The following is a 23,888-nucleotide window of genomic DNA, read 5'->3' as shown; positions in this document are numbered from 1 at the left end:
CTAAATCTCGCCGCAACAATCGGGGGTCTCGAGGTCAGGCGTCGCGATGCGATAAATTCGCAGACTTATTCCCTCTCCTCTTATACTTCGGAAAGAACGATTCATCTGACGGCGGGCCAACGTAGAAGAGGGTTGTTCCACGTCCCCTTGAAAATTCCAGCGAGCGCCGAAGGGGAAGTTTCGTTCTGGAATCCTTTCCTGCGTCCTCGGTTCCCAATTAGCCGGCTGGCTAATAAATCTCGCGTTGTCCCCGACGAGAACCGTAGAGCGAGAGGACCGGCAGCGCGGAAGGAGAGAAAAAAAACGAACGTCCGTGAGGAGGAAGCGGACACGCGGCCAGAAAGGGAAGGAAGAAAGAGTTGTGGGGGGATCCTCGAGCGACAGAGGACGTAGAGAATCCTCTTGCAGCCGGTGGTAGCCACTGTTCGCAGGGGCACAAGGCCAAGAAGCCTTCGTACGATGTCGCGACCAGCCTCTTTCCTCGCTTCGAGACGCTCAAAGGAGGAGCTTCGCGAGGAGTCAGTACCTCGTGATACTGATGGTTGTGCTGTATGCTGGTACCTCTACCTGCATATCGCGGGGAACCTGGCATTCTTCGCGTTAAATGCCTGCTCGACGAGCGGGCTCGACTCTCGCGCCCATTTACACGTACGCGAGTTCGTTCTTCTCTGTGTATATGGATGGCTATAAGATGAGCTTGGAAACGAATGGAAGTATTTCGTACGAGAGATATTGGAAGAATAGAATTCTAGATGCACAGGTGTCTCGAGTGAGACTGTTGGACATCTTGAAGTAGAATGATGTCTCTTGAGCGTCGTCTGTTTCCCAGACGAAAGTGTACAATGGCGTGCTGCAGATTCGTTTGATGTCAACGGATTGGAGAGTAATTTCGTTGATTTCAAGATGATGTAAATTGATTCTCTTTTGATCAGTGCGTATATGGAGATTCGAATGAAGCTTTTCACTTAATCGTTAGTGCTATGTCGAGGGGTAAATTTCGTATTATTAAAAACATATATAGATGGTGCGAATTTTGGAGTTGTATTGGAAGAGAGAACGATTGATGGATTCTGAAAGTAAAACTATAAAGTAAAACTTGGAGGATTTTATTTTAATCGGTGTATATTCGATGAGTGAGATTCGAATGAAATTTCTTTTAATTCCATCGTAAATTCTGCATCGAGGGATTAATTCCGTACTATGTGAAAGATAAAGTCTGTAAAATTGCAGGCTTTATAAAATAGAATGGTTGATTCCACGTAGAATGCAGATATACAATAGCTCATCTTGTTATTCTATCGTATATTTATACAAGTATCACAATGTTCCACTTTTACGCAGATTATTAAACCCTGTAACACGATGCAGCACAAAATATCGGAACGTTCCATAATTCACAGAAGCCAGCGAAAAAATTCTTAATATCCTATCGCCATAATTCTTGCGGCCATAAAATGGTCCCACTAAACATTCGTATTACAATCTCCTCTGAACACACCCGGGAATAATGGCCATATTTCAAGCAGGAACGATAGCGCATTCTTCATTCAAAAATTACCTCTAAAATTCGCCGACGTACAATACGTACACACATTCCCCTTCCCTAACTTTACACACAGTCACAAGTTGATATCGGTGTACGTGCACGCGAGGTCGCGGCGAAGAATCGAGGCCTGTACAGGGAACAGAAAACGTGGTTCGGGAGACACGACGGCAGCGACTCGTACACGGGCTAACTAGCGATGGAAGAAGACGAAGAGGACGAAGAGGAACGATTCTGCTGGTGCGGATAAAAGAAAAGGAGGAGACGATCGAGGAGATTGGTATGCGGTCCGCGCAGCGGGTTCACACACGACCTAAAGGCGGCCCAAAGCCAGTCTAAAGGCTGAGCAAGCGGAGACGAGGAGAAGAAGAAGACGAAGGAGTCGTAGAAGGGGGTAGAGGACAAGCTCGCGAGGCATTGCCCAAACCGGGGCGACAGTTTCTTCCTCCCCTCTTTTCCTTCATTTGCATACTCGCGATGCGGTACACCTGTGTGTTTCGTTGGCTGCGTGTCCGTCTCTGGCCGCGTACACCTGACCAATAAGTTCCACGGTGAGCGTAAATCTACGTTGTAAACGTGAATACTCGGCTGGCTCCCCTGCCGCGTCAACGAGGGCAGTTTTGTTGGCCCGGGATTAATCGATGACTTTCGCCTTTCTCTCAGAGAAATAATTAATAATGTCGATCCGTTCTGCACTTGCGGCGAATTATGGAGATTCCTCGTGGAATTAACGAGTCACGGGGAGCAATATAGATTGAATTCACACATGTGGGAACGCGGAAACGCGCAGAATCCCTGAGACATCGAGCGATATAGAAGCCTCGGGGACTTTATTTCTATGTACGTGCGTAAGTAGGTATATAAGTTCACGTCCTGGGAACAGGATCGTGCGGATGCGTGGACAAATCGATGGTTATATTACTTCGTTGAGCGTTTAATCGATGTCCCCGGTAAATGGCGTGTCGTTAATTCATGGAAAAGGAATGATAGCAAAACCTAGAGACCGGATGGTCGCTCGACAAAATTTGTACGCTAATTGTGGGACGTTTCATAGTTCTCGAATTATAGTTCATTAGCGAGACATCCGCGAGGTGCGTCGTGGAATTTGAAAAAAGACTCGATGGAAGTTTTTCATTCGTGTTGAACGTAAATCTCTCGTGTTGGCCGACGACCAACAGGCAGCCTGATTGCGATCCCCGCGGGCGACCGAGAGCCGGCGGAACGATTTTGGAGCCGTTCGGTCGATTAACGACCGGTTCGCGTACACTTCTTGACAAATCGATCCTGCTTCCGTATCTGCGCCGCTGCGTGATTTATACGCGCTTAGAATCGGCCGCAGTCCCCAACGAAAATATAAATGACACGCCACGAATATCTCTATTGGTAGATCCACCGTCTACCTACGAAGGGTGATTTCGTTTACATTTGTAAAATGAATATCAACGTGGTCGATGAACAATGGTTTAGATCGCGAGATGTTGTTCCCATTTGAAGCGTCGCTTCTCAAGAACCACACACATTTCGTTTCAGATTAAGCAGCTTAACAGTTAAAGTAAAGTATGTAAGCAAAAGCTACAAACGAAATTAACAAAATCAAGAGACCAGTACAGATAGCATCGCCGAGAGCGTTATGATCGTAGAATGTTAAATTAAAACATTATCTCCAGGAAGATCAAAATACATCAAGAACCACGTCAGACCGTGTCCGAAAACATAACTGCGATAGAAAATTTATATTACCAGACTCACTTAGAAATACGATTCAAAACGATTGACGTGGTATAAACTGGTAATTCTAGACGAAACTCTGTTCACAGTTAATTCTCGAAACGAGGCCACGTTCCTCGACGAAACGATACAGCCGGATGGAATGTGATATCAACAAAGATGAACGAGAGATTCGATGGAGGGTCAGGAAACGAGTCTGGGCCCGAAAAGTATGCAGAGAGGCCATAGAGGAATCGTTGGAGGACGCAAAGAATACACCTGTTGGATTCTGACTCACGACGATGATCCCCTGCGGGGATTCGAGGCGTGCCTTCACGGGCTTGACTCCTTCATTTTCGTTCTCCCGCGGTTTTTATCCGTCGTTCGTGCGGCGAACACCGTTTAGACGACTATCGTTTATCATTACACGGGTTATTATCGAAGCTATAATTATCGGAATTTATCACGCGCCACAGAGAAAGGAGGGTAAAGCGTTTTCGTCTCTATTTCTCACTGGATTTCGACCGAGAGCGATTTTCACCTCTGTCTGGCCGATCTCTAAGCCGAGCCGAGGTCGTTTAATACGCCGATGCTAATTATGCCAGCGACATTACCTGGGAAATTTAACGCCTACGGATTATTTGTGCTCTAGGCGGGACGAGAAACGGTGCTGCGTTTGGTCTCTGGCTACTCCAGTTACGTCGATCAAACGGTTTTAGCCATTAGGCTTCCAGCCACGGCGAACCGTAACGACGAACTTTATTAAAGCGTGAGAAAGTCCCCTCCCGGAGGTGATTAAAGCCGCTCGACTAATCTACTTACGCGACGCCGCGGTTTGGAACTCAATAGCGACCCGGCTAAATTGAATGATGCCGTTTGACGCGTGACACGGCCGCTTAAACGTCGCATCGATCATCCGACGTCCTTCGGCCACACCAACTTCAAGAATGAATCGGTCATTTTCTTCCTTATATTCTTTGTGATTATGTGACATGTGTGTGGACAGAATCGATGAGAAGCTTGAAGGGAATCGGACTTTTAACGAGTGGATTGTAAATGAATTTTTGATTCTGGTGATAATTGGTTATTTATAATTATTTTCGTACGATAGTTCAATAAGGTGCAATTTTATCAACTAGTAAGATTATTAGATATTGTCGTTAAGGTTATATAATGTCAATGAAAACTTACGATTTTATTTACAATTACTAGACTAAATTAACAATTTGTAAAAGTAACGAATCGATGAGTTACTATCCTCCGCTAATAAAAACGTTAAAACAAAATCTCATATATTATTAGCTCATTCTATATTTAGGTTATCCGAAACTTTTCGTTAACTATGCATGATTTATGATTCAGTCAATTACGAGTCAATCTCGACGCTGCCAGTAGTTTCCAACAACAAAGTAAGAATATTACTCATCAAATTTTACGCGTGTATTTCGATGTTATTACGAACTCTACCTTATAGCTTACACTTAGTCATCGACGAATCGAGTTTCCGATTAGTATATTAAAAATTACTATTTTGAGATACGTCAATATCGACATATGATTGATTTATTGAGTCGCAATCAAAATCATGCAAAAATCTTTCTCTATGACGTGCGTATCATTAAACTCGCACGAGAAATAAGAAACAATAATCCAACTATAAACGTTTTATACAAAATAGATTCAATTGCTTACTATAACAATTGCATTGCTTACCAATTTTATTAAATTATACGGATACTATCTTTCATGAGTATTTCATAGATACAATGAAAAAATGTTTCTCGACAATTATTTGGAAGTATTCAAATACTTACGAACGTATATACTTGGTACTATACGATATAGTATACCAGTTGCCTATATTCCTCAACCAACAACGTCCAATTGAATCATCCAGCAGTTTTCAATCTCGCCACCCTCGAGCGAGCGAACACGCCGAGCGGGCGACTCGCTAATTCAGCCAACATAATGCCCGGTGAGTTCCACGTGGGCCCAGCGACTGTGACGTCACATCATTGATAGAGGCGCCCACATTGGATGCTTAGAAGTCGTGGATATTGTGTCAAGAATAGATACGCCAACGGGTTTGCTTATTTGCGATTCGTTGTCCGTGTATGGAAAATGAAAATGAAAATCGATGAAAGTTTGCGATTCAATGGACGAGAGAAAATGATCATTGTGGGAAAGAGCGAAGGCTCTGGATGAAAATAGCAGGAAAGCGATAGAGACTTTCCATGAGGCAGAGTAGACAAAGATGCCTCGAGGAACACGACGACAAAGATAACGCGTCTATATAACGTAGAACGAGATGAAAAAGGATAGAAACACGTGGCTGGAGAAAGGAAAGATGCGAAACGTGGTGTTTGCTCAGAAGACACACACAGACGTCAGGATTGTGCAAAAGCTCGGCTAACTCTCATCTCGCTGATCGTTTCCTGTGCCATTATGCTACCGCTGAAAAGGCGGCTGGTACTCCCTTCTTATGTATGCCTCTTTACGCCGCTATTGAAATCGCAAACGGAGAAAGTCGAAGGACGATTACTCGCCGTGCCAGATGTATACATATATGCCTGTTTGTTTCTTTCTTTGGTCGTAACCGGTATCGAGTGGCGTGCTTATTAACTGAAAGACTATGGTCTTAAGCGTGGTTTCGACCGAGCGAAGTGCACGCGGTATTCCAGAGAGGAAGATTATCCGAGGGTCTACGGTTGATTTCACCGGTCTCGAAATATTTTATCGGATGGCGGTGGTTGGGAAAATTTGTATGTATTGGATAGTCTATGGATTCATACATGCGGATGAAGCTTCTAAGAAAATAGGGTTCCTTTGGGAAAATTAGGATCTCTCAAATTATCCGTCAAATGCAAATTCAATGTTTCAATTTCTAGTAAGAATAATAATCTACTGCGTGGTCGTAACAATTAATACCTATGCCTCTGTTCGACGAGATGATTTGCCATTCTCATAAAATGAATTTTAACAATACGTAGCTGTAGTTCTACTCTGTAATGGGCACTTTAACCAAGTGTATTAAATGTAAAAGTATATTAAATTATTTAGTCGTAATTTCATGTGACTAGAAAAATGTGATATTATGAGGATGAAATTGAGAGCCTGGTAAGTGTAGAACGCTTCATTGGGAAATAGGCATACGTGCAACCATATGTTGCAGAATAATACAGTTTGCCAACAATTTAAAAATATCTTTCACGATTTTCATTTTAATTTATAAATTTCGAAATATCTAATTGTAAAATGAGTTCATCTAATTATTCTTCAGTTGAGCAAAAAACCACCCCATACAATAGCCAGGTTCTTCGGTGAAAAGAAACAAAGAATCGTCGTGTGTAACGAACAAATTTCTTCCCGTATGGTACTTGGTGCGAAGCAACAAGGTTTCAAGGCGGAAAGAAAGGAGATCGTCGTTCCAAGGCGTTCCTCTTCGAGCTAAAATCGCGCGAAATCTCATTTAGAGGCGGCGCCTGTGGCTCTATTAAACGGCGGCCTCTTGTTCTCATTCTCGAAATCGTTGAAAGGCAAACGAGTGAACCTCTGCCGGGCGGGCCGGCAATTTCGCAACAATACAGAGGGCTCCGGTCGCTCCATTGGAAAAGGACTTCTACGGGAGCATTGTATCGCGACGTCGATCGCAAATTTCTAGCCCCGATTCCTTTGTCGATGCGGGGCGCGCGAGAGCTATCGAATCCAAAGGATTTCCGGTCTGTTGCTCCTCTATCGACGAGTCGTTACGTAGAATTCCAGTTCGGTTCCAGTTGCTTGGCAACGTCTCCTCGTGTTCCTCTACCTCTCCTTCTTCTTTCTTTTTGGCTGACCTCTAACTGTGGAATTCTTTTTCAAATCGTCCATTTTCTTTGTTAACAGTCTCGTTTTCTTTGGAGCGACAAATTAGTGGAGATTTTTGAAGTAAGAGGCTTAGAGAAGCGTAGGGAGAAGCTCTTGGCGAACACTGGAATAGTGTAAAACAAGGGCAGCCATAAACTAGAGAAAACAATATCATATGAACAATATAATATCAACGATACAATAACTTCCTATAATTTTTTCAAGTTGTTCATTTTCTTTGGCAATATGTTCGTTACCTTTAGAACGACAAGTGATTATCAATGGAATCCTATCAAGATTTTCAAAGTAAGAAATTTGTAAAGTTCCGGAGAGAAACTGCGGGGAGGAGTTGAAGAACGCTAGAACGATGTAAATTTCTCATTAATGATAAATCTCGTGCTAAGAAAGACAGACAAAGTAGTAGAGAAAGGTGATCTCTGAATTATTTTCCTTAATAATACGTTACTCTTTTCTAACATTACAAATAATTATCGACGGGTACGAGTACGGGAACTACAGGAGCAAGAATTTCCTAAGATTAAACACAGAAGCTCTTGGAGAACCTCAGAGTGGTACATAATAAATCCTCAACTAAAAGAGACAGCTACTAATTGGAGAAAACGTCTTCAGTTTACGAATTCATGCGATTCACCAAACTTCTTTCATAATACCATACGAACTAGAAGCCGCTTTCCAATTATTACAAACTCCTCGAGGAACACTTGACTCGAGATGCCTAGCAATATATCTTCGCGTAATGAAAAAGCAGTCGTCGAATCTTTAAACCCAAACAGCAGCAGTAGTTCCAATGAACGATTGCCAACATCCCACCCACGTGATGTGTCACCAGGCCCGGTCAGGCGGCTGTCGAGCGTAATTACGTCGAGACGAACGGCCGATTTCGACGAGTGGTACCGAAGAGATCCTCTGAAGATTCTCAAGAGCAACCATGACGACGTGTTTCCGCGCGCAAGAGGTATACACATCGGCTGAACGTATACGTCAAGGGCTCTCCACTGGAACCTAACGGACCAAATCGAGGCACAGCTCTCCTTTTGTACTATGCCTGTGTGCGCGCATTAAAACTCGCGAGGTACGCGTTCGCACGCAGACAGGCAGACACGGTCAGTAGTGGATTATTTGAAGAGCACTAGCATGTTTGTATATTTCATAACTCGCTCGTGAGGCTCTAAGAAGACCCATGCCGGGGCCCGTTTCTTCCGAGGGCGACAAAGGGTGGGACCGATGCGTTCCCTCTTTCCTCGTTCCGTTCCCACTCGAGAGGAGGGCATAAACAGAGTCCCTTAAATTGCTTCCTTTCCGTGAAGGATCTTTTCTCTCCCCCATTCTCCCGTTCCACTCGCTTTTTCCTTCGTTTTTCTTTACCACGAGCGACTAGGTTCACGGGTGTGTACGTTTCTTTGAGCATTTAGCGCTCCCCGAGCTAATTCAATTATGGGGGGCCATGGGCGCGCAATAAAAAAATATATGGAAAGTAAATATACGTGCAAGCCGCCCCGCTGTTTTTTTTTCGAGGGTAAGCGTTAAGCACGGAAAACCGTGCAGCGTTATGTGCATATATGTAGGTGTGCGATATCGTGGTCAGGAATTTAGAAAATATCATAGATCTCGTACTATGTTCGGGTTCGTTGGTTTGGTTTCCTGGTATTATAGCAACTATGAAATCATTTTTGCGGAGCGCGTCTTGAAAAACTGCTAAGATTGACTTTCGTTACGGTAATTGAATATTGAGTATATGGATATTATCTTTCCTGATTGAAGCCATATTGAAATATTGACTGCATTTAACGATCTCTTAGGAATTCCCACCTCGACTGAATTCTTTGAAGTCTCACCATGACCAACGGACAAAGATCTCTATATCCCTATGACAGAATCGCTCGCTACCAAGCGATTACTTGAAATTTTCAATTAAAGTTGTTACTTACAATTAGCGTTAAAATTCTCAACTCATGTTTATGAATAGTCGTACAGTGTATGATATTTAATTAGCTCACGAATGGCACGTACTTTAAGGATTCTTACTTTTGACAGGTTAATCCTGTTCGAACGTTTCACACTTTCGAATACGGTCGTCTTTTTGCCTGAGAAAATATCATTATGCTGTTTATGATAATTCGAGGCTGGAATGAGAGAAACGCGTGTTTGTTTAAGACGTAATGGAGGATAAATATTTTCTTCTGTCAAGGTTCGTGAAACTGCGTGATTCATTTGAAAATTATTTTTTCTGGACATCATTATTTTTAGTATCGAACATGCTATATATTTGCAGAAATTTATTCCCTTCTTCAACGAAAATTTATTTTTCTTTATAGTTGCAATTTGTCTGAATTTATAAAACTAATAAAATGAGACAGCTGTTCATAACCTGTGGTGCGCGAATCTCCGGAGGCTACGAAGTTCTCGCAAGTTGTTATTGTATTATTCGAATAAAAAATATTTAGTATGTCTATTTGCTTATCAATAATGAATCTTTTTTTCCCAAAAAAGTTGTTCAGCAGTTGATGCGTGTTTTAATTACTTAATTATTAGTGGTTAAATGATTATTTAATTATTTAACATACTTGGCACACTAAGGATTTAAGTCTTTGGTGTCCGCGATAACAAGAAATTATTTAAATGGGGTTCGTGGTAAACAAAAGGTTAAGAATCACTGAAATAAAACATTTTACTCACCGTCCATCGGAAGGTGAAATGAAGTTGTAGGGTGACAGGTTCGCTTAGGGTGAAGGTGTTCTGGCCGAGGGCGTGACTAGATACGTTGCCAAAGCTGCAGGAGCCGATGGCGGTGACATTGGACTGATATTCCTTCAAGCAGAGCCAGAAGGCTGTCGAGCACGGTGTCGTGCACGGTGGTAATTCTCCCTTTCCTCCGCCATCACCTCCTCCGCCGCAACACCTACCGTCCACCAGGGTGCCCCTGTTGTTCGTTAGCGAGAGGATCTGTACCTCGAAGAATCCGCTCGCGTTCGTAGCCTATGACAATCGACAGAAGTATATTTATAATACTGTTCATAAACTTCGATCATACTATTAAAGAACTAATCTTTTATACGAGTTTATCAGTTAGAAAAATTGTACGATATGAAAATAAATTTTTTTTCGAATATTTATTCTATATTATTGCATTTTGGAGGAAAATATTGAATATCATATAATGAAACATAAGTAATGGATATTAAATATACATAATAGAATTCATCCGAACTTGTCTGGGGGAACAGCTTATATAACAGGAGTTCACATAATAGGAGCTCACCAATTCTCCTCGCTACCTATTATGTTTCGTTCACATAACAGTTCACGTTCAGACAAGTGAATTCAATCAACAAAAGTGCAGTTAATCGGGAATTAATTAAAATTTTGTTCCAATAAGTGAACTTGAGATAAATGGAGTTCTACTGTGTTATATTTGTTGGAATTATTTCTGAAAAGAATAGGAAAGCGTTAAATATTATAGTTATATTATAATTAATATTATAGTTATCTTTTGTAACTTCTTTCTTGCGGCATTAAATTACCAGGTTATCATTGAAGGAAGATGTTATTGCAATTTAAAATATTATATTTTTAAAATTAACATCTGTAAGTCTATCATTTATTGATACAATACATTGAATAGATCATCGAAAAAGAGTCCAGTTAAGTTGCGGCAATTTATATTTTGATCCGTGCACATATCACTTTTACATCTGACATTTGGATACCCCTAATGGCGCATTAAACTCTATCAGTGCGTTTACATTAGCGACGAAGCTGTCGCTGTTTTTCCGTTCAATATGAAGGCGAATTTATCGGGCTCGTTACGCGGAGAAAACGGTCCGCATTAAACACAGCACGATTTCATTCGGCTCTTTCTAATGGGCATAATAAAACAGCGGGATTTTCCAGCTCGGGTCCCGCGAAAACGGAAGTCTCCGCGGCCTTAGGAGGCGAAAGGCCCCTCGAGTATCTATTACGAACGCTTCGCCAACTTCGAACCGATTCGCTGGAAAAAGTCGAACTATTTCGAAACTATATTCGTGCTCTGGCAATTTTTCGATGCTCCCTGTTCACCTTTCCATTCTGACATTATTTGTTTTTGTACTTCATCCCCATGTTTCCTGTGATACCACGTGATTCGGTGCAAAAGAATGTTTATCCAAAAATATCCTATAGTTTAATACTGTAAAAATTCCTTACGATAGGATAATACAACATAGTTCTATAAGATTTGAACACGATATAATTTCTCGATTCTTCCTTTCATCTTTCACGTTAATATCACAATTTTGTATTTTGCTTTCAAGCTTTCAGTCGTCAGAAATTAGGTGGTAATACGAATTCCTAATAAATACAGTTTCCTAAAAATCTCCGATTAAACTCGTAACTAGCTCCAGGAATATTGATGCTTCTTCACGCTACTTCCTGTAGTTGCAAAATATTCCAAAATATTTCCCTTGCTTGTTATTCTCGACGATAGCAGAAAACTGAAATTTCATAATTTAGCTCTGCAAGAAATTCATTTGCCTAGAAAGGTTCTTCAATCCGACTCTCAACTTTCAAGAGATTTAACTCCGATACCTTCTATAAATTGGCAGTCCAGGTTAGTCTACACGAAAGTCCATCTACTTTCCCATTCACGGTCAAAATTGCGCGGGGGATCTCGCAACCGCGCCGATGCCGCAACCCGTGGTGAATTTACATCGGCCTCTCGCTTTTGCCCACGTACGATTAACAATAAAAGCGGCACGAAATCGTCTCGTTTCAACGGCGGAGAGTCTTCCTTTCGTTGCAGTTACGAAACGCTCTCTATGTATGCTTCGCCTATACCTATCGGTTTCTAATGCATCGAGCGAGCACGTGTATTCGACGCACTCATACACTAAACGTATATATTATATGTGTATTTAAGCACGTATTGATATACGTATGTGCCTAGACGTGGATACGTGGATATACAGGGTGTACCAGATTTTGACAGTCAACCTTCGTCAGTATATTCCAGAAGTATAACCGAATAATAAATATCGTATAAACTCAGATCATTAAAAAACTTTATTAGAAAGTTAGAATAAAGATATGAAATACGAAGAGAATTTCTCGAATTTTATGCCAGATAGATATTAATATTCGTGTGTACGATGAATTAATACAAGGAGAGATTGGTCCATTGAGACGGTGCAAGATCAAAATGATCTTCGCAGAGCAATAAATTCGATATTCTTATCGTTCTAAATTCGTGGTAACAGTAAAGACAGGGAGATTGTCTGGTCAAAATAAGACGAAAATCAAGAGTAACGAAGTTGCAGGCAAATTCACGTATACTCGACAAGACTCGATTTCCTCGAGAACGTAGTTTTCAAAGCAATTTTCTTATTTTCCACTTCTGCCTTATTTTCAACCATAGGATTTCTCCAACTTCGCTCGTACCGCTAATTTAAAACCACGATGTATTTTCGTTTATCGTTTGAAATAACGAAGACACCCTGTACGTATAAGTGCATCGAGCGAACGAGCATACACGGACGAGCCCTGGGGGCCTATGTAATTATCGTAAGAGTAAGATCGAAGGTAGAAAGCGCAGAGGATCGTCTGCTGGCCTTTCCACGACGCGCTTCCTACTATGTTATATAACGTCGTCTCGCGAGTGACATTTTCGCTCTTGCTAGAGCCAAGCTTCTGTGGTTTCGTGCGAACAACGTGGAACAGTAAGAAGGGTAGAGGCTGGCAACTTCGCCAGGATGAATCCCGCGGAAATTGAAGAGTAAATCACGGATAATGTCCGGCTGTGGCGCACGGGAAATGGAGGAGCCATCAAGCGAACGTTCGCGCAAGGGACACAATGCAGTGTTCCTTCCTCGAACGAGGAATCTTCGTTAAAACGAAACGTGTCCTCGCATTATCGTTACCGCGAATAGGCAGTTTGTTCAATGACGAATCTTCGGTTGGAATTTCTGTGATCGTTTCGAACATATTGCAGAAGCCAGTGAGGAATGTGTAGATATATGCACTCGGTGTCTGCTTGTTTGATAATCTTTTCTTAACTCTTTGTACGTTTGATTTATACCAAGTAGCACGATCTTGTGAAACAAGTTCAATTTTTAGATCTGTCGATGACGCATTGATCATTAGAATCTTGAGGAAAGATAAAGTAGAAGTTATATTTGATGCCTGTTAAATTCTTTTTTGTACGTTGCGTAGGGCAACACGGACAATTCTGTCCGATATTTGGATTAACTGATGATCCCATTGTCAGAATTATGAGAATAAAGCAAAGATCAAAAGTGTATAATATTACGACGTAAGTGATAATAATGTGTCAGTAAAAAGACAAGTACAATGAGAAATTCTGTTTGATATTTGGATCGCCTGATGCAAAAAACTACTGTTCGACAAATATACATAGGATACTGCACATAAATTTCATAATATTTGTCAAATTAAACTCTCGTATTTATTATACTCCATAATCCAGAGTTATACAATAGACGTTTCACTTACCAAGCAGTTTGCTCAACCTACCTATAAACTTAAACTTTCCTGCCAGATAATAATCTACATCGAAGTTCGTCGAGTTATCAAGTTCAACATCAAGATCTTCAAACTAAACTCTCTCTCTCTCTCTCGCTCTCTCTCTCTCGCTCTCTCTCTCTCTCGAATCTTCCTATTAACAATCATATTTTTTTCTATACATATTTTCCCACATACACAACCAGCTTGCACAATACTGGTACACCCTGTACGCGATTCTGAAAAGATCTAACCGAGCTAAACGTCGATAATACGCAGCCTGTCGGCAATATCCGTTAACGGCGACGAGAGTCTTTCTCCTCGAGGGGAATATATCAATCGAGCGTGCAAACGGCGAGTATGTCGTGGCCGTAAAACGAGCAGCGTGCGTTTGCTCGAGCGGTTGGTCTCGGTTGGTACCGCGGGCGATCGTCGTCGTCGCGTTTACGACGCCTGGACCTTCACTTGGTCCAAGAAGCGGTGTGTTTCCGCCCTGTTCCGCGGCTGTGTTTGACCAGTCCGGCAGTGTAACGACCGTTCCTCTTCTCTGTCGTTTTATTAGCCGTGTATACTTATTCTGGAGGCACTCGCCTCTGGAGTAACCCGTTGCCTCCGAAAGCAGCTGAAAACCGTGAACGACTGTGACCAGGGTACAAGGGGGATTGCGTTTGCGTGGCCAAAGTTTGCACAGTCCGCTCACGTGCCGACGTGAAATTGCTCGGAGCCGCGGAGATGGCTTTCAGGCCGCCGACACGGAAGAACATGGCCTTCTTCAAAACTGGCATCGGCCAGTACGTTCGATGATACGTATACGGATGGGTATCGTCGTGGATACGAGGCTGGAATTCTTAACAGCCGATCGCTGTGCCACGACGCTACTCTTTCTCACGCGGCCGAACCGGTGAACTATGCGCGCCAACGCGTGATCTGATTCTCTTATGTCGGATTAATTGGGACGATTAGACGTCCCGTAAGAAATTTGTGGCTTCTTTTAGAACTTGCTCTTGTATTTCAGCACGCGTTTGACTGTGTTCCTAGTTGTATATAATTAGTCGTGTTTAAGCTAGGTCGTCGAGGAGTCATAAGATATTTCATTGTTGGAATTCTTCGAAACGAACTTCTATCCGTATCGACGAAAGTTTAAACTTCAGATTGTATATATTAATATACTTAATCTGACGCTGAAGTTTCTCGGATTTTTTGGAAGTTTAAAATAACCTTTCGTTTAACACAAATAAATTCGTCGTAAATAAAACGTGTTCAACAATGCGCGACCGATTAAGCCTACGCTTATCAATGTGCGAGAGGAAAGAACTTCAACAGACGAATATCAACAGTCAAACAGTATTACGACCTTAAGGAGAATTTTTGTTAAAATCGAGAATTCTCAAGACTGCAAAGAAATGTTTAAAATCTCTGTACGGAAAGATTTACTGTAGTTTAAGGATCTTTATGACTGGAATTTATGCAAAGAATATAGCCTGGCATAAAAACGACATTTGTGTCTCTGGATGATGCTCGAGCATCGTGAAGAGGCTCGATCCGTTGTTTTCCCACAAGGTCGGGCTCCACCCAGGGATAATTGAAGTCTCTCAGAGCTGTCGAGAGGTGTAATAAAGGTGGACACCTCGTATTAACGTCCACTTCCCATCGTGCTCCGCGCCTCTCGGCCACAGAACAATCACTTTGCCCGTGGTGCTCGCTTTCACGGTTATTAGGTCAATTGTGCGAAAGCTCATCTTTCACCGGGTACCTCCTTCGTGAAGTCGATTGTTCTTTCGGTAACATTGTTTCCTCCCGACCGTGTTCTGTAATCCTATTCTTCGAATCTTGTACGCGTAACTCCGCCTGACGATCAATTTTTACTTTCGATGCAGATGAGTGTGATATTTTCTTGTATATTTTCGTAGTATTATAAAATTGTTTTACGTACCAAATACATATAGGTATCACAAAATGTATGTTTTATTATAAAACATAAAGTAACGCAAGTATCGTTGCGATAAAATAACGCTTATGGTCAGACAAGTGACAACAGTGTAAGCGTAAGTATAAGAAAAAGGATTCGGAATTTAAGAGTAGATATTCAAATAGAGAAAAGATCCTAATAAATAAGGGTTAATAAAAATTAATATTTTCAACGTTATAGAAAACATTTCGCTTCCAATCACGTGTCAATTTTCATCCATCGCGAGCACTCAATAAATCGTCATAAATACACGCGAATCTGAGTATGTTCACTTGTATGCATTCCCCTCCATTTAATTCTATTCTGTGCGTTCTCTACATAATGTACATATTAGTAAAACAAAGTTCGCTATGGTATATCGAGTGTTATTGGATTCGAATTGCTTATGAAATATTTGCTAATACGATAAAACATTCTGATAATGTACTCCTTCCCATAATACGCATGTCACAATGAAAGATATGTTCACTCAATTCTATTGATCGTTCCTGGTAACGTTTCGCAGTTATGAAAGATTAATCCGCTTAGGAGGACGTTTAGTAACTGTCAAGCCGTTTGTCGGAAGTCCAGCGAAGTCATACAGCGGTCGATGCAATGAGCCAAGTCTTGTCTACGATTTTTCGCGTCCGATTCGTGCGAATACATGCACGATCATGGCAGTAGTACCGTAATATAAACAGGCATTAACGCAGCAACCGGTTAAATGCGTAAGAAAACGATGCACAGAGCCGACGCTGCATCAGTCATTAAAGTGTCAACTACCTCCAGCTGCTACTTAAAACCTTCCACTTCGTCAGGGCATCGTCTGTCTTTCGAATGACTGAAATTACCGCGCTTTTTCGAAGTTCCCTCCGCGAGTTACTCTTTCTTGTTACATTGTCAGACAGGTTATTGCTATGGTCTCCTAAAAGACTTTCTAGATGAAGATGTATCTAAGATGACCTCTATTTGAAAGGCTTATGGCTTTGGAATTGGAGTTCAATGAATCTTTAGTAAAATTGGAAAAAGTTAGAAATTTGTAATGTCTATCAAAACCTAACAGTAAATATACTATCATGTACTGGTACTAATACACATATACTAGTCATATAACAATTGTACTGTAATTTTTACTATAAGATATTTGAATAATATATATATAAATATTATAAATATTATATATATAAATTCTTAATTTGTAAAACTATATTCTTTATTATTTTACGATGCTTCTTTTAACTATCACGTAATTTATATTCCAATAAGGATTAAATTAAACAAATCCTGTAGATCTTTAGTGTGTACTATAAAGCAATCAATTCTGAATTTATAAGATTATACACTTCATTATTTTACATTTCACGCTTTCTTTACCTACCACGTAGTTTATAACATAACAAAGAAATGTAAAGTCTTACAAAACTCTAACGCAATAAAATTCATTCTGACAGTGTAAGTTTGAAGGTTCGTTACGTTACACGCCATTCCCTTAGCCCATATCGTATCGTAGCAATATTATAAAAATATTTATCCACGATATGATCCACGCAATGATCACCATTACATTCTTCATGTTTTTTAAGTAAAATTTCTCAAAGAGATTAAAAATTCGAGCAACGGAGCTTATACTTTGTCCAATGCTGAAAACATCGTTATATCGATGGACCACCAAGGATCTGCGTAAAAAAGCGATCGGTCGCTGACACGGGGAAACAAAGGAGCGGCGTTTTGTCACCAGATTGATTTCTGGACACCTGGTACACGAGAGTAGAGGGTTTTACGCGCGTTTTAGGGCTCCTTTCTGAGAGCATTACCGTGGCCGTCGACGCGTATACACCTCTGCTCGTGACTTGTTACGAGTTTGCCGGGCCTCTCGACGTGCACGACGAGGATGAGTCGTTTCTCTCTACCGTCCGTGTGCCGATTCGCAGGAGAATAGCCTTTCCTTTCCGCATAGCCAAGGTGCAGCGAGCCATACCTCGCTTCGGCTCTTAGTCTTCTGCGCGTCGAACATCGCGGGAGTTAATACGAATAACTCATTCGACCGAAAAAACGGCCGCGGAACGCATACTGAGAAACGATCCTACCGTATCCTTACCGGCGGTTCTCATGGAATTTTCTACGCCTGTCCTGAAGGATGTCGACGGAAGTTGATACTGTTTCCGAGCTTCTTTCCTTTGATCCCATATCCACTTTTCTTGTGTCCACTAATAAATTTTAATAATAATTTATTTGATTTTGACGAAACGCGAGCCGATTATAATTTTTTCAACCGCTTCCTCATCTGATCTAACTCGTTCTTCCATACTTTATTCGTACCCTTAACTTGTATTAGATTGTCCAAAATGTTTCTTTCGTTTTATAAGGAAATAATAGATGCACAATGTTTTTTGTTTTATATTAGTTTATTGAATTATGCACGAACATAATAATAGAAATAGAACGAAATGGATCATACCTAATTCAATAAAATAATATAAAACAGAAATTGTTGTTCATCTATTATCACCTTATGAAACGAAAGAAACTTTTTGGACAACCTAATACTTTTATCTTGATTTGTTGTTCAGTTCGAAAAATTAGATATTAAATAGTCAGCTGTCGGTAATGTTTGGATAATTGGATTTAAGTTGGGATTAATCAGAGTGGATATACGAATTCATAGTCTCTTTTCATCCTCCTTTATATGCTAATGCATTCAAGCGAAAAGACATTGATTGATAGGAAGAGCGACATTTTCTTAATTAAACATGGCTTTCACTCACATTCTGTGTTTAATGTTCCATATTTAACATTTAATCTCTAGCTATCTGGGCTACAGGTGGTTTCGACATAGTCTCGAGGAAACATCTTAAAAATTTCCAATGCTCGATGTAATTTGCAATACAAAGAAAGTTCGAACGCACACCTCTCATTTAGATCTTGAATTATTTTTATAAGATCAGCGAATGGTAAACCAGCCTGATCAATCTTTCCTATGAAAATGTAATCAAAACGATTCGATGCTAACAAAATCACCAAACATCCTACCAATCCAAAGATACTATCAGAAATATTCCAGTTTTATATCGGAAAGAATTAATTTAGCAATTATCCTAACTCTTAACTATCTGGTGATTGATCGAAGAAGTAGCAAAGAGGCTAGAATAATCTATTCCATGGACTTCGGGACGATATTAAATGGCTGTGTTCTTCCTAGAAATAATTGAGCACTCGAGTTGGAACAAGAAAGAGGTCGAAGAGGAGGATCGTCGAACGAAACAGGTTGTAAGTGACTCATGGGAATGGATTATCGATAAAACCGTATTCCTCTTTCGCCGTTGGTGGAGTGCTCCTCAATCAGACGCCTTAATAACAGCATGACTCTCGAAAACGCGGCGATCATCGTCGATAATCGAGAGTAAATGGTGCACGGGGACGTTCGTTTAAGCGGGTTAATTGTTATCAGCGATCTCATTAGCGCGTATAAAGTTGGGGGCGGGGTAACGTTTATACGGAATACGTATAATTATGTAAATGCCTAATTAGAACTGGATGCAATTATGTAAAAGCAAGTGTGTGTTTAATATCTTAATTGAAAAGCAGCTAACCGGCCAAGCTCGTTATGGGGATGGATCAATGAAAGTATCATTATCCTCGTTCGTGCATGCTAATTAGCGAGTTCCAGTTTCGTTTCTGATACTTTAAGATTAGATGTACGTACATAGAAGTATACAAATCAAGCGGCGACGGTGAGTAAATCTGCGCTTTGGAAATCCAGGAAATCCGAGAACGAGGAAATGAAGGCCGGACGTGATTGAAGCGGAGGAAATTACGTATTCGAACCCGGAAGTTTCAGTTCAAAAACTATGCCTCTTTCATTTATTTAACTTATTTTTGGAATACTTGTGAGAATAAAATTCGCTTGACTAAAGTTATCTGATTCGAGAAACTTGAAATCAATAATGTGAACTTGTTATTTTATTGGTCTTGATATATTCTTCCAGTTTGAAGTTGAACATTTCTCAACTATTTACTGATTTGGAAGAAACGACGAATGCTATCTAACGAAATGATAATTCCACTTTTGTACTTGTAAACCCTTGAACCAGTCTGAGTTTGGTTTTTTATGTGTTTTATGGATATCCTCAAATACTTCTTCTTTTCCTTTCCTTCTTCCAACTGATTTATATTTACAAGTTGACGCTTGTCTTCTGCTTGTTTCGAACAAGTCATTAAAAAGACATTTTTTGAAGAAGTCAGATGCAACATGTTTAACATGATGACTTCCAGTGAGCTGGGTATTATTTACCCCTTTACGAATTATCATGTATTTCAATGCTGTTTTTATACCAAAGAGCAAAAAGAGTTTGCATCGTTCTAAGATGTTTCACGTACAACTCCACCAAGAATTCATACACACCAATTAGAATTCTTATCTCGTTCAAACTCGAGATATCCTTTGAATTCGACTAACCCGATCAATCTACTTTCTCTGCACATCCGAACCTAATCAACCAGCCGATCACCTAACGAACTTCCTCCGTAACAATGCATACATTGGATCAATCGTCCCATCTTCGACGACCATCGTGATCCTCGTTCTTCTCAATACGATGCAGAGAAAAAGAGAGAAAAGAAAGAGAGAAGGGAAGAGGGCCAGTTGCTCACGCGACCCAAGTCGAACCGGAAAAGGAACAAAACTTCGAAGTCTGCGGAGGGTGCACGCTGTGCTGGTTGCACGATGGGTGCACGATGGGTGCCTCTACTGGCTCTATGGCTCGGGAACGGCAACAACAACAACTGACGCGAATTCGATTTCGAAAATCGTCCGGGCCCTTTCATTTTATCTTTGAGCTCCTAAGTCGTAGGTAGTAATTACCGGTGGCCGCTACCTGCCCCGCCGAAATAGACTCGGCCGGAGCACCATTTAATTTTACACCGTAGCACGGACGAATCGTTGCTCCGTGAAACACGTTGCTCGAATCCTTCGCCCATGTATTCGCGTATATACGCGCGCGTGTGTACGTTTCAACGACCATATATCTCTCTGTTTTCGCGGAGAGGTCTATACTTAATATCGCTACCCACTCGATCCCATCCGCAGCCGGCTCGATCAGCCACAAATTACCAAAATAATTAAAAACTGTTAGTTCGCGTGGGAAGTCCTCCCGGGTTGTTCCCTTCTTCGACTACCGATCATCGAGCAAGGACGATTTTAATCGGTCCGCTCTTTCAGCCTGCCAGTAGGTGGAGAGAATAGAATAAATTAATCCGGTCGTTTCTTTTAGTTCGTTCCTCCTTTCTCGTTTTCGAGTGAAAGTTCGTACAGTGGATAGGAAGCAGAAGCTGACGGAGGCGTTGTTTCGGCGACGTTGATCGAGTGTGTTGATCGTTTCACGCCTCCTCTCGCTCTTATAGAATACCACTGCCTCTCGCGAGAAATTTAGACTGTAATTCGTGATAGGAACGTGATTTGGCGCAATCGAGATCGGATTGATAGAGTACTGTGCCTATAGAATGACTAATTACGTTTCCGACACGGTAAAATCTTCGAAGTTAGCGAAAATTATAATTAGTTTGAGCAATCAACCCCGTGCTCTGTGCTTTCAGTGAAATGCTGGCAAATAATGCGCGCCATTTTCTACGAATACCAAATACATCGAATATCAAACAGAATGCTAGCGAAATAGATATTTAACGAGTAAACTCTCGGAAGATCAAATATTCTAAGTTCTAAATATTTACAAAATGTTCGAAATTCTTCAAAGGTACCACTACGTGAAACGTTAAAAATCCATCAAATCCAAAGGTTATCTTTAGAAAATGCTCGAAAGATTCTCCAAAAATTTCTCACAAAACACACCGGCCAACGTCTTACCCTCTACAGAGGGATTTTTTCTGTTTACCAAATTACCCAGCAGGAATTCCTCCTGTGTACACAGGGCAACCCGACGCAATTTTCTGAACGGTCGTCTTCAGACGCACAGCAGAGCCGGAGGACGCCGATGGATGAAATTTTTACCGGGTCGATCGGCATTTTCTCAGGCGATTTAAGAAATAATCGTTGCGTGGGTGTATCGTGTTCCCCGTGGGAAGAGCCATGGGAACTTGTCGCCGCTACTAAAAACGGCAGGCTGTTATCGATGAGCTTTTGTTGGCCCGGTCAAGGGTGGATGAAACACGATCGGCGAGTAAGCCTGGCGTACGGAGGGGAGAGGATCATCCAGTTTCTTCAACCTGATCCGTCTACCTGGCGGGAATCGAACGCTCGAAACAAGAAGAACAGGTGTGAGTCAAGACACTCGAAGGACTAGAGGCATCCGACGTCGATGCAGACGTTAGTCTCGCTCTATTAACTAATACCCTTGGTATCCCAAACTTTGTGCCACGCAGAGGTCTCAATAACAACCTGTTTCCCTCGTTGCTCGCCGGCTGCTGTCTTTCGTTGAGCTTCGGTTCTGCTGGAGATGAATGATGCGACGTTGTTGTGATTTTTCAATGCCGATGTTGTGATCTGCACACTTTGGTTCGTTTGAAAATTTGATATATAGACGACGACGCGTTATGATTTTGTAACGGTGATGTTATACGATTCGTAGATTTATATTATTAATGATTCGATCATGAATTTTTATGAGTTTATGGCAAATCTGAAGGTGCAAAACACACAAAACGTATATAACGTGGAAAAATATAAGGTATAACGTGAAGAGTTTAGTACTCGTCGTAATATTTAGTATTACGTCCATTCTTTGTATGGATTTCGTTTTTGTTAATTATAATATGTTTATCGAGGTATGAATTTCTATAATTATACATGTAATAATACGTGTAATACATATAAGTTTGAGGTTTCGATATTGCGAATATAAAGGTGTCGAATCGTATAGTTTTATCAGTGTAAATTATTTTACTTTCTTGTACCAACGAAATCGTACAACTGCGTGCCCTGTATTGTTAAAAAATTTAGAATTGTTGAATGTACAGCTTACCGGTACAAAAATTACACCGTTAATTTTCATTGGGTTCTATATTTCGAATAACGGTATCGCGTACTTTGTATTGTATTCTTAGGAAACTACATTATTGTCAAAAAGTACAGAGTCACCACTAGGAAATCGCAACGTTATTGCATCGCTGTGCTTTATATACACATTATGTATTTCTAATAACGGGATCGTGCTTCGCGTACATCGCGATTAGAAATATAAACTTGCCAACGTCACATACGACGTCATTATTGCAAAGTCACAACAACAGCACGTTTTATTATTCGTTTGTATTGAGCCCAAAATGCAACGATTGAACGGTTTCAATATCAACATTTAATGACAATTTCAATCGTATTTTAAATCGTATTTATTGAAAGAAAAAGAAACGTGTAGGTTTCACATACGAAAGTAAAAAATTTCACTAATACGAATATTAATCGACTATGAATTTACAGCAGAGTTCGAAAAAGTAATTCGATTTTGGATCGATTTTCAGTTGGTTTCTATTGATTTAATCAAATTACTAAATTACTGTCTCGTCAATTGATATCTCCAAATGATAACTATCATCTTTGCAAAATTTTCGTTCAATTGGATCCAATCGATTAAAATTAATCATGCGACGAAGTAACGACGATCAAAGTGTCGCAACACTGACAGTGATCAATGCTTCGTAATCAGGTGCAAATTTCGCGTGCAATTTCTTGTCGTTTCTTAGCCTCGTTTTTTCGGCACGCTCAATGGCGAAGACGCGTTGGAACGCGTAAAACAATCGATCGTGTCGCCCAGGGCGTAAATAGGGCTGTTCGTCGAAAAAGACGCGGCGCGCCAAGTCTCTAATCAAGCGACCATAGATCGTTCGGTCGATCATCGACGATTACACGTTGCGTAAGCACGCGTGACAGTGGCTGTGTACGCTGTACGACGTTGGCGAATCGAACGGTGTGACAATAAATTAAATGGATACACGGGCTCGTTGATGGGTGTCAAGCGTTAAGGCGTACACTTAGTCACGATCGACGATAGTCGTGCACGGTGAACATGGAAATGAGCGTCAATGATGCTACGAGATATCGAGAGGTTCGAAGAAAAAGTGGCACAGGCGACTAAATTTATAATAACGTAATAAATATATAAATATCAATTTATAAACAGAGATCCTGAGCAAAATTGAAATCGTAATTGGGGAATCTGTATGTTATTAAATAGCGAAACATATTATTTAAAAATATTTGAAGATTGATATTTAAACTGAATTTTTATGCGCTTGTGGGGAATTGAAAGATGCAAAGAAATATATGAAATATCTAAAATAACGTATTTGTTATAACATTTAATAAGCGAAGCAAACTTTTATTTA

The 23,888-nt window shown here is 40.8% G+C and overlaps 1 protein-coding gene across 1 annotated transcript in view; it reads right to left on the bottom strand.

Moving 5' to 3' along the window:
* Positions 1-23,888, bottom strand: part of Ser (protein serrate) — a 57,046-nt gene that overhangs the window by 22,912 nt on the left and 10,246 nt on the right. The window contains exon 2 of the mRNA XM_033343764.2: positions 9,791-10,090. Within this exon, the coding sequence (XP_033199655.1) occupies positions 9,791-10,090 (300 nt within the window). The remainder of the gene's footprint in view (positions 1-9,790; positions 10,091-23,888) is intronic.

The sequence above is a fragment of the Bombus vancouverensis genome, chromosome 14 (genome assembly GCF_051014615.1).
Source record: "Bombus vancouverensis nearcticus chromosome 14, iyBomVanc1_principal, whole genome shotgun sequence".
In the NCBI taxonomy this organism is placed as follows: Eukaryota; Metazoa; Arthropoda; class Insecta; order Hymenoptera; family Apidae; genus Bombus; species Bombus vancouverensis.
This window is presented reverse-complemented; position numbering and strand designations above follow the sequence as displayed.